Raw genomic sequence first — 12,816 nt, forward strand, 5'->3', positions numbered from 1 at the left:
GGACACTACCCCCTTCCCTGTGCACAAATTTCGTGCACTGGGCCTCTAGTACTTACTATATGTAGCAATCAAGCTTCTTAGCTTTTTCAAGGGTCAGATATTCCTCAACTTTGAAATGTTGTAAGAGCTATTTCACAAAGCCTTTGTAAGACTTCAATGAAACAAAATCTATAAAATGACTTGCAGAGTACAAAGTAGTATGAACACAATCTGTAAATACTTATTTTTTTTAACATTAAAATGTTATATATCCACTCTTCACTGAAAAGAAATCTAATTCTATTTAGACTTACATAAATTACTAAGTAATTGAAATTTCATATTGCCCAAGTATAGCTATAAAAATCCTCCACTGTTTAATTAAGTCCTTCTAATATTTGCTTTTATTTACAAAATTTAAACTCAAATGTCTTTGAAGGAACAAGTCAGTTTCATAAAGAAAGCAGACCATGATTTTAACTACATAAAACAATGAAACAGTAAATAAACCTTTAAAGATCTGACTTATTTTAGGAAATCCACCATTATGTAGCCTTTTCAGAAGAAAGTATCAATAGACTTATCTGAATACCAGAGGCCTGTTGCACGAAGATTCGTGCAAGAATGGGCCTTCCTTCCCCTGGCTGCCAGCACCAGTTTTCCTCCGGCACCCGGGACCAAGGCCTTCGCTCCGGCCACAGCGGAGAAGCCAAGCCTCAAGGCTAGGCTTCTCCGATCCAGCCGCAATGGAGAAGCCAAGCCTCAAGGCTTCTCTGCTCTGGCCCCAGTGGAGAAGCCCAGCCTCGATGCTAGGCTTCTCCGCTCCGGCCGCAACGGAGAAGCCAAGCCTCTTCAGTCTTCAGTCGTCTTGAGTCGTCAGTCTTCAGTCTTCACTCGGGCCAGAGCAAAGATTCCAGGCCTGCGTATGCAAATTAACCTGCCATCTTTGTTGGGTTAATTTGCATACCCACTCCTGGTTGGCTGGTAGGTGTTGCAGCGGTATGGTCAATTTGCATCTTTCTCTTTTATTAGTGTAGATGTTAGGCTTTCAATTAGTGAATTACTTATTTATCATTATTATACAAACAGGATCCACATTTTATATAAATTTATGTTAATACAAATACATATACCCTCCTCAACCAATAGAAATGAGAAACCCAGAGTCTCTCTCTTCTTTGAAAATGACAAATTTCATCTCCAAGTTGTAAGTAGGAAAACATATCTAGTCTCCTCACCTTGCTGTGATGCAGGAATAAGGACCTGCTGAGTCTGCGCTTGCTGAGGTACTGTAGGCTGTGGTTGAGCTTGCTGGTGGTGGTGATGATGGTGATGTTGCTGTTGCTGGGTTTGATGCTGCTGTTGAACTTGCAATAAAAGCTGCTGCTCTTCTGAATGAAATCCATCTACTGCCCTAGACTGCATTAGTTTATTCTCCCATAGCTAAGACAAAGAACATTAAAAATGTCTAAGTAAAAGTCAGGGAAGATAACTCCAGACATATGGACATACCATATTTTGTTTATTTATTAGTCTGTTTATAAAATCCTTCTATTTTCAAAACTGATACAACTACAAAAATCAACCAATCTCTCTTACCCAAGTGTATGCATCAATAAAAACTAATTTTCTAAGTATCTAACCTCATTTTTGCTATCTTAGAGTACTAAAAAATTCTTTTTTCTTTTTATATTTCAACAAACTTTCTATGGTAATTCATTAGTTATTAGGCATATTTTCATATAAGCAAATTTTCAGTAATCAAAGAAAATCCTTTTCTATAACTAAATCTATTGTTACCTATTTCCATGGAAATCTTTCCTTAATACAATGTTTTCTAACTCTTAAATAGCATACAAAACATAAATACACTTTATCTGATCTGAACAATGAGAAACATTACTGAGGCAATCCTCAAGTTAGAGAAGCCCAACTTTCCATCTCTCCAATTCTACGTAACGAGAGAAAAAACAAAACAAAATGCCTAATGCTTTTAGTGGTATTCTCAACCCTCCACCTTTCTTCAACTTCCCCTCCCCTCTTCCATTATGACAGGATTGACAATCTTTTTCTGCTTAGCCACTTCTATTTTTCTCATCGCTCCCTAAGAGAATTTCTGTGACCAAGTAAAAAAATTAGAAGTGAGCAAAAGAAAGAAGAAAAAGAAAATATTTACAACTATTCCATCCTTCTCCCAAACACATTTCTTCTCTATCAGGTAGTGTTCAATCTAGAGAGCCTCAACCCTTATAAGAAATTGGCAAAGAAAGTTACAAACTAGTCCTGGCCAGGTAGCTCGGTTAGTTAGAGCATCATCCTGATATGCCAAGGTTGTGGGTTAGAACTCTGGTCAGGGCACATACAAAAATCAACCAATGAAATGCATAAAAAAGTAGAACAACAAATCAATGTGTGTTTTTTTCACTCTCTCTCAAATCAATTAAAAAAATTTTTTAATGAATAAAAAAGTCACACTGTCCCTTAAACATATGAAAATTAATTCAGTCATTTTGTATATACATATAAATACACACACACACACACACACACACACACACACACACACACACACACTTTGTTTTCTCCCCCAGACTCTAATCTTGGGATATTGCCTAAGTCACCTGAGAGGCTTCTATCAAATCCTTCAAGAAGCTCCCTTTGCCATACTTACAGGAATTTTTATAATCTCCTGACACCTCCACCTGTTCTAGATTTGTATCTACATGCTACTAGCAATTCCAGCACATCTCTAATGACTTAATAAAAAAGTAAACTAAAGGTCAATTTCCCAGAGCAACCATTCCCCTATCAGGTTCAGTATTCAGCCTTGCCTGAAGTCTGTTCTTAAAGAGACAATATCTATCTCATGGGTTGTTGTGAGGCCTAAATAAGATATCTATGTAAAACATTTATCACAGTCTAGCATAGTCAGTGCTCAGTAAATGTTAATTATTAAAATTACAATTATGGTAATATTAGAGTATTACACCAGAAGTCAGGAACCCAGTTAGTTTGGGTTTGGCCACTAATTGACTTTGACAAATAATTTTTCTTTCTTGAGCATTTTCCTCATCTAAAAGAGAACAAGTTGAATTAGATTATACTTCTAAACTCACTTCCAGCTAATAAATCTAAAAGTCTCTGTAAACTAAACTCACTTCCAGCTAATAAATCTAAGTCTCTGTAAATCCCAGACTGAAAACAGCTAGGGTTCTTCCCAAGTTACAAAGGACTACTTTTTGGGAGCCCATGTTGTGCCTGATTCATCTCTGTAAAGTGGCCATTCATCTCTGTAAAGTGGCCACCTAACACAGAACACAGTAGCAAATAGGCACATAATGCATTCCATAAAAAGTAGTTTCTGTCCGGCCAGAGTGGCTAAGCTGGTTGAGTGTCATTTGGTGTTCCACAAGGTTGCTGGTTCAATTCTCGTTGAGGTCACAAGCCTGGGTTGCAGGTTTGATCCCTGGTCGGGGCACATAAAGAATACAACCGATGAATGTTTCTCTCTCTCTCTCTCTCTCTCTCTCTCTGCCTTCCTCTCCCTAAGCATGTCCTTGGATAAGGATAAAAACAAAACAAACAAACAAACAAAAACAGCTTCTGTGAGCTAAAAGTCAAAGTGAAAAAACTGTACTAAGCATTAAATTTAAACCATAATTTTTAAATTTAATGCTTCAATTTTATCACCTCCAATTGGTCTACCCACTGCAATATGACGCCATCTCATGAAGCATCCATGGTAATGGCAAATTCTAAGTGAATACATATTATGTGTAGAAAACAAAACAAAACATATTATGTGTTGCTAATTGCTGGGTACCACCACTCACCTAACCTTCCAAGTCAATGACCTATGAGTCAGAATCCACCCCAAATCCCCATCATTACTGTCAATTTCCTTTCCAAAGCATTGTTCCAATCTACCCCTGCTATTATGGCCCTGGTTCAAGTTCTTTACTCCCCACCAGCACTACTGCAAAGTAATTACTGAGCTCACTGAGCTTCCCACATCAAGTCATACATCCTAAATATAATTATGCTAGACACTGTTAGTGGCATTGAGAACAGACAGTGAACAAGTCTAACAAAAATCCTTGACCTCACAGAGTACATTCTAGTGGAAATTTCTCCTTCCAGCCGGTCTTCTGTAAATCAGTGGTCCCCAAAATGTAATCCTGGGGCCAACAGCATCAACATCACTTAAGAACTTGTTAGACATACTAATTCTCAGGCGCCACCCCTGACCTACTGAATCAGTACCTCTGGGGGTGGAGCCACAAATATCTTTTAATAACCTGTGCAGGTTATTCTGATGCGTGCTAAAGTGAGAACCACTGCTTTAAAGTCTAAATCGATATTTTCAAACTGCAGATCACAACCTTTAATGGATTATTAAAAGTCAATTTGGATTTATTTTTTTTGCAAATGCAATCAAATAAAAAGAAAATATCAGACTGTACCCTTGTCAAGTCAGACCCTCTGGAACAGTAGTCCAAAAATCTGAATATTAACTAGCACCCCAGATAATCCTTCTCACTCTAAAGACCAAGCTTCACATGGTATATACCACCTCTCCAACTGCTACTATAACTTACAGTTCCTAATGGTGCCAAACTACTTGCAGTTCCCTGAATACAGTATACACATCTCCTATCTGAGCCTCATGATGGGCAGTCTTCCCTCATCATTCCCAAAACAATGCAAATGTCCAAACTATATAGCCTCAAAGAAATCTCTCACTGCCTCTATACCGTAAGAGATGTTTCTCATTTTCAAAAATATTGTTATACTTTTCAAGCCCTGGCTGGATAATTCAATTGGTTAGAACACTTTCCCAACACCCCAAGGTCGTAGGTTGATCCCTGGTCAGCAATATTATAAGAATCAACCAAGAGAGAAACCAAGATGGCGGCATAGGTAAGCACTTAAACTGCTGCCTCGCACAACAATTTCAAAACTACAACTAACAGACAGAACGGACATCATCCAGAACCACAGGAAAGCTGGCTGAGTTGAAATTCTACAACTAGAAGGAAAGAGAAAAGCTCACGGAGAATCAGAGGAGCTGCAAAGGGCTGAGGTATGGAGTCACGCGCGCAGAGAAGAAGGGCGGCTGAGTGCCTGGCTGGCTTTCTCTGGCGGGAGGGAGAAGGAAGCTCCCGACTACATTGAACCCCAGTTCGGACTGCAGTGAACCCCATTTCTGGGCAAAACCCCATGGACCCAGGCTCATACGGGGGGAGTCTGGACTGTCAGGTAGAGAGAAAGGCACACGGAGACTTGGGGGAGCCGCAGCGGGCAGGGGTCTGGAAGCGCGCATGTGCGAGTGCGCGCAGAGAGGACTGACTGCGGAGGTTGCCGCTGGCTTTCCCTAGCGGAAGGGAGTCGGAAGCACCTGACTACACTGAACCCGTTCCGAATGCACTGAACCCCAGTTCCGGGTGAGCCCTGGAGACCTATGCTCTTATGAGGGGAATCTGGACTATCAGGTGGAAACTCAGGGGAGCTGCGAAAGGCAAAGGTCTGGAGGCACGCGCACAAGTGCGCACAGAGAGGACTGACTGCTGACTGCGCCGCTGGCTGGAGGGAACCAGAAGCTCTTGACTGCTCGGAACTCCAGTGCCAGGCTAGAATCTGGGAATCCAGATTCATTGGGGGAGAAACTGGACTGTCTGGCAGCGGGCGAAACTCAAGGGCAGCTTTCTCTCAGAGGTGCTTGCAGCGATTACCGAGGGACACTGAGACCCAGGGGCCTCGGGCAGGGCTGATGGGAAGCCAAGACTGTCTCCTCAGCCCTGAGACTCCGCCCCATCTAAGGTGAGCACAGAGGCTTTTGCAATTTTGCAAGTCTGGTCCCATAAGGCTGTCTCCAGCACAGAAGGTCTCCCGGTGTAGACACAGCTGATACTCAAAACCAATTGGCCTGGAGGTCAATTCCTCCCAGTGATACCAACAACAATCAAGACTTAACTACAACAAGGCTGTACACACATTCCACAAAGGGGTGCACCAAGAGTGTTCACCTCAGGTAACTGGGGAGGCCGACCCACTGGGCCAGATAGAACACCTAGCACACAAAAATAAACAAGTGAATTAAAAATATGAGGAACAGAATAAACTGGTGAATATAATAGAATCAGGGGCATAGAAAGGGAGTGGACTGATAATTCTCGGGGGTGAAAGGGGTATGGGGGTGCAGGAAGAGACTGGACAAAAATCGTACACCTATGGATGAGGACAGTGGGGGGAGGTAAGGGCAGAGGGTGGGGTGGGTACCAGGTGGAGGGGAGCTATGGGAGTTTAGTATGGGAACTAAAGAGAAAATAAACAAATCATAATGTAAATATCTGTGTTTTCCGATGGTCTTAGGCTCCACAGCAGCAGTTCTCAACCTGTGGGTCGCGACCCACAGGTTGAGAACCGCTAGCAGGGTCGCCTAAGACCATCGGAAAACACAGATATTTACATTACGATTCATTAACAGTAGCAAAATTACAGTTATGAAGTAGCAACAAAAATAATTTTATGGTTGGGGGTCACTACAACATGAGGAACTGTATTAAAGGGTCACATCATTAAAAAGGTTGAGAACCACTGATTTATTGAAAAGACTATCTTGACTCCATTGTATGTTCTTGTCTCCTTTGTCAAATATTAATTGAGCATAGTGGTTTGGGTCAATTTCTGGGTTCTCTATTCTATTCTATTGGTCTGTCTGTCCTTGTGCCAGTACAGGGCAGTTTTGAGAACAGTGGCTTTGTAATACAGCTTGATATCTGATATTGAGATCACTCCTACTTTGTTCTTCTTTCTCAGTATTGCTGCAGCTATTCGGGGTCTTTTTTTTATTCCAGATGAATTTCTGAAGAGTTTGTTCTAGGTCTGTGAAATATGCTATTGATATTTTAATAGGGAGTGCACTGAATCTATATATTGCTTTGGGTAGTATGGACATTTTAATGATGTTGGTTCTACCAATCCATGAACACAGTATGTTCCTCCATCTGTTTATGTCTTCCTCTATCTCTTTTGTAAGTATCCTATACTTTTCTGAGTACAGGTCTTTTACCTCCTTAGTTAAGTTTATTCCTAGGTGTCTTAATTTTTTTGGTGCAATGGTAAATGGGACTGTTTTTTTAATCTCTCTTTCTGTAAGTTCACTATTGGTGTATAAAAATGCCATAGATTTCTTGGTGTTAGTTTTCTATCCTGCTACATTGCCGAATTCATTTATTAAGTCTAATAATTTTTTGATGGAGTCTTTAGTGTTTCCTATGTACAGTATCATGTCATCTGTGAATAATGACAGTTTTATATCTTCTTTTCCAATTTGGATACCTTTTATTTCTTCTTCTTGTCTAATTGCTATGGCTAGCACTTCCAGTACTATGTTGAACAGGATTGGTGAAAGTGGGCATCCCTGTCTCGTTCCTGTTCTTAGGAAAATGGTTTTAGTTTTTGCCCATTGAGTATAATGTTGGCTGTAGGTTTGTCATATACGGCTTTTATTATGTTATGATCCCTGTTCCCATTTTGCTGAGGGTTTTTATCAAGAAAGGGTGTTGTATTTTGTCAAATGCTTTTTCTGCATCAATTGATATGACTATGTGATTTTTGTCTCTCAATTTGTTTATGTGATGTATCACATTTATTGATTTGTAGATATTCTACCATCCTGCATCGCCGGAATAAATCCTACTTGGTCATGGTGTATGATCTTTCTGATGTAACGTTGGATCCGATTTGCTAGAATTTTGTTGAGGATTTTGCCATCTATGCTCATGAGGGATACTGGCCAGTAATTCTCTTTCATTGTGTTATCTTTATCTGGTTTTGGTATTAGGGTAATGCTGGATTCATAGAATGAGCTTGGAAATGTGCCTTCCTCTTGAATTTTTGGAATAGTCTGAGGAGGATAGGTTTTAGTTCTTTGAATGTTTGGTAAAATTCCCCATGAAGCTGTCCTGCCCCGGGCTTTTGTTTCCTGGAAGCTTTTTGATGATTGCTTCAATTTCCTCCATAGTTAACGGCCTATTGAGATTTTGAGATTCTTTCTGAGTTTTGGAAGATTGTATTTTTCTAGGAATATGTCCATTTCCTCTAGGTTGTCTAGTTTGTTGGAATACAGTTGGTCATAGTATTTTTTTTTAAACCCTTTGCACTCGCTTGCTTTTTTCTCGAGCTGCTATCGATGCTAACCGTGTCAAGTCAGACTCGACATCCGAGTGCAAAAGGTTAACAATCCTTTGTATTTCTGTGAGGTCTGTTGTTATTTCACCTCTTTTCTGATTTCATTTGGGTCCTCTCTCTTTGCTTCTTGGTGAGCCTGGCTAGAGGTTCATCAATCTTGTTTATCCTTTCAAAGAACCAGCTCTTGTTTCATTGATCTTTTTTTTTTTTTTTTTTTTTTTGGTCTCTATGTCATCTATTTCTATTCTGATCTTTATTATCTCCTTCCTTCTGCTCATTCTGGGCTTTTCTTGTTGCTCTCTATCTAATTATTTAAGTTGTAGAGTTAGTTGATTTATTACCATTTTTTCGTGTTTTTTGAGGTAGGCCTGTAGACCTATAAACTTCCCTCTCAGGACTGCTTTCACTGTGTCCCATAGATTTTTGGATTGTTGTGTTTTCATTGTCATTCACTTCCAGGATGTTTTTAATTTCTTCTTTGATCTCTTTGGTAACCCAATCATTGTTAATAGCATGCTATTCAGCTTCCAATTGTATCAATGTTTTTATTGTAGTTTATTTCTAATATTATGCCATTGTGGTCTTAGAAGATGCTTGATATGATTTCAATCTTCTTGAATTTGGAGAGACATTGTCTGTGACCCAATATGTGGTCTATCTTTGAAAATGTCCCATGTGCAATTGAGAAGAACGTATATTCCATGGCTTTGGTGTGAAATGTTTTGACGATATCAATTAAGTCCATCTGATCTAATGAGTCAGTTAGGATTGCTGTTTCTTTGCTGATGTTTTTGTCTAGACTCTAGAGGATTTATTCAGTGATGTCAGTGGGGTATTCAAGTTCCCTACTGTGATTGTATTATTGCCGATCTTTCCCTTGATATCTTCCAGGAGTTTTTTTATGTATTTGGGTGCTCCTGCATTGGGTGCATATGTTTATCAGGGATATATCCTCTTGTTGTATCGATCCCTTTAACCCTTTGCACTCGGATGTCGAATGTGACTCGACACGGTTAGCAGTAGAATAAAGGAATCGAAAAAAGCAAGCGAGCCGAAACCGGTTTGGCTCAGTGGATAGAGCGTAGGCCTGCGGACTCAAGGGTCTCAGGTTCGATTCCAGTCAAGGGCATGTACCTTGGTTGCGGGCACATCCCCAGTAGGGGGTGTGCAGGAGGCAGCTGATCGATGTTTCTTTCTCATCAATGTTTCTAACTCTCTATCCCTCTCTCTTTTTCTCTGTAAAAAATCAATAAAATACATTAAAAAAAAAGAAAAAAGAAAAAAGCAAGCAAGTGCAAAGGTTTAATATTATGAAGTGGCCTTCCTAATCTCTTATTATGGCCTTCACTTTGAGGTCTATTTTGTCAAATATAAGTATTGCTACCCCAGCTTTTTTTTCATTTCCATTTGCCTAAAAGGTATTTTCCATCCCTTTACTTTCAGTCTGTGATTCCCTTGTTCTGAGGTGGTTCTCTTGTAGACAGCATATATATGGATCATATGTTTTTATCCATTCAGCCACTCGATGTCTTTTGATTGGAGCATTTAATCCATTTACATTTAAAGTTATTATTGATAGGTGCTCGTTTGTAGCCGTTTTTATTTTTTGTGCCTGTGTTCCTTCTTACCTTTTTATTTCTTCCTTTTACACCAGTCCCTTTAGCATTTCTTGCATTGCTGCCTTGGTAGTGAAACTCCCTTAGCCTTTTTTTGTCTGTGAAACTCCTTATTTCCCCTTCAATTTTGAATGATAGCCTTGCTGGATAGAGTATTCTTGAATTCAGTCCCTTCCTTTGCATCACTTTGTAAATTTCCTTCCATTCCTTTCTGGCCTGATGTGTCTCTCTTCAGAAATCATTTGATAATCTAATGGGAGATCCCTTGTACGTAACTTTCTGTCTCTTGCAGCCTTAAAATTCTCTTTGTCCTGAACATTTGTCATCATAATTACATTGTGTCTTGGTTTGGTCTTTTTTGGTTCATCTTGTTTGGGACTCTCTGTGCTTGTGTGACTTTTTTCTTCCCCACATCAGAGTTTTCTGACATTATTTCTTCAAATAGGTTTTCTAACCCGTTTCTCTTTCTGTCGTTCTGGCACCCCTATTATTTATATGTTGCTTCGTTTCATGTTGTCCCAAAGCTCCCTTAGGCTCTCCTCCTGTCTTAATTTTTTTCTCCAATTATAGTTCAGTTTGGATGTGTTTTGCTTCCCTATCTTCTAATTCGCTAATTCGGTCCTCCGCTTCTTCTAGTCTATTGTTGAAATTTCCCACAGTGTTTTTTATTGCAGCTATATTGCTCTTCATGTCTTGATTCTTATGTAAGTTCTTGATTTTTTCATCCTTATGCTGAATTCTTATTCTGACATACTGTATGCCTCCGTTTCATTTAGCTGCTTTTCTGGTGATTCCTTCTTTTTTTCCTTTGCGCGTTTGTCTCCCTATTTTTGCTGTCTCCGAAGGATCTAGGTGTCGAGCTGTGCGGCAGTGGCTCCTCAGGCTGTGGCTGCTCCTTGGGCGGTCACGGCAGTAGCTGCTCCTAAGTTGGTGGCGGCTCCTCTGGTGGGCGCTGCTCGCAGCAGTGGTGGCTCCTCTGGCTGGCGGGGGCAGACTGCTTGCGCAGCTGCAGCTTCTCGGACCGGGGTGGGCTGCTCACGCAGCTGCTGCTCCTCGGATGGGGATGGACTCTGTGCAGCTGCTGCTCCTCGGACAGGGGTGGGCTGCTCCCATGGCTGCTGCTCTTCAGACGGGGGCAGGTTGCTTGCAGGGCTGCTGCTCCTCAGACGGGGGTGGGATATGCACAAGGCTGCTACTCCTTGGTAGGGGTACGGGCCGCTCGCGCAGCTGCTCCTCCTCAGCCATGGGACAGGACAATTCTTTATTGTACAAGGTAGAAAATAGGAAGTGTACAGAAAATGCAACATTCCTGGCTCTAACCTACTAAATGCCAAAGGTGTCCACGAGTCACCATGACAATCAAGCATGGCCCCAAACATTTTCAACTGTTTTGAGAAAGGGGTGTTGGAGCAGTCTATTGAGAATCGACATTTACTAAGTACCAAATACTTTTCTAAGTACCGTTATTTTCCGGCATATAATATGACTTTTTAACCCAGGAAAATCTTCTATACGCCCAGTCATCTTATTCGCCGGAAAATATGGTAATGTAAAAAAATACAAAAGTAGTACCACACAAATATTTAGCATTTAGCTTGTAATATCAAATAATGTAAAGTTCAAATTAGTTAAATGTTCAATTTCATTTTTTATATAATTTTATTTATCAAAACATTCTACTTTTAAATATTAGTTGTTTGAAAATAAACAATGCAATACTGTTTGGGCAACAGTAATTATATTAAAACCACTTAAGACCACCAAGAATGCTCAATTATTATTTATTTATTTTGCTTAGAAAATAGGAAAAAACCCTTTTCCTCCTCATTTTTATAGTACTCTTTTCCGCAACACAGTTACTACTATTTTGGGCAGCCCGACTTCAGCAATCTTTGTCAGTTCTCGGAAATCAGACATGGAGAAAATTCATTTTCTGTTTCCCAAATGATTCAGATGTGCATCTGTATACCATAGTAACCAGACTAATACCAAATTCTTCCTTTGTAAGTACTTTTATGTACAGACTCATTTTTCACACAAAAAACCCCATAAGATAGGCATTATTCTGATCTTTTTACAGAAAAAACAACTCAAGGAACACAAAGTTATGTAACTTATACAACATCACCAACTAATAGCACGCAAAACTAGGATACAATCCAGGCAGTCTGACTCCAGTGTTCACAGTCAGGGATGGACCTTAAGAGTAAAGAATGAAGGTCCTTCAAATACTGTATCCTAGGCATCTCACTGGCCTCCCCGTAATCCCAACTCTGATCCATGTCTATGATCTCTAAATTGTACTGCTGCTATCAGAACAGGTCTAGTCACAACTCTGGTACCTTCCTTTTTACTCGTAAGTATTATATATGTCATCTGGTAACAAAAGGCCTAAGTTCAAGTCTCTATCGCTTGCTAAATGACCTTATAAAAACATATTCCCTCTGAAAGTCTATTTTCTGACCTATTAAAATGATTAGATCTGCTTCCTGGCAGTATGCTGAGCTAGAAATTCTGAAGGATTCTCCTAATTCACAAAACATCTAGCTCTTGGATAAAACATAAGAAATGATGTTTGAGAATAGAGCTTTCCCTGAAGGCAAATGAAGTGGAATAATAGATTATTCAACCTATGATCCAAGTACTTATTTATAAATTAGAGTATATTTACAATAATGTTTCTGAATCAGGGGTGGTTTTGCCCCCCAGAGTCACTGAGCAATGTCTGGAGACATTTTTGGTTGTGAGAACGGAGGGGTACTACTGGCATCTAGTGGGCAGAGGCCAGTTATGCTGCTAACATCCTACGATGATAGGATAGCCCTCTCCAACAAAGAATTAACAGGTCCAAAATGTCAGTAGTACCAAGGTTGAGAAACCTGATCTAGCAGAAGATAAACTGAGTTTCAGATTTGTCTCCAAATTCAGGAAAGTCTTCTCTGTTTTACTAAGAAGAAAGGATATATTTTCTATCTCCTATAGTGCTTGCTGTTTGGATATGGGTAGCTCTCAATCTAGAAATCAAGAT

General features: G+C 40.0%; 1 protein-coding gene across 1 annotated transcript in view; it reads right to left on the reverse strand.

Moving 5' to 3' along the window:
* The window catches only part of GTF2A1 (general transcription factor IIA subunit 1), a 52,237-nt gene that overhangs the window by 30,256 nt on the left and 9,165 nt on the right, over positions 1 to 12,816 (reverse strand). Inside the window, exon 3 of the mRNA XM_079768178.1 lies at positions 1,218 to 1,422. Coding sequence (XP_079624304.1) covers positions 1,218 to 1,422 — 205 coding nt within the window. The remainder of the gene's footprint in view (positions 1 to 1,217; positions 1,423 to 12,816) is intronic.

Source organism: Cnephaeus nilssonii (assembly GCF_951640355.1).
Source record: "Cnephaeus nilssonii genome assembly, chromosome: 4".
In the NCBI taxonomy this organism is placed as follows: Eukaryota; Metazoa; Chordata; class Mammalia; order Chiroptera; family Vespertilionidae; genus Cnephaeus; species Cnephaeus nilssonii.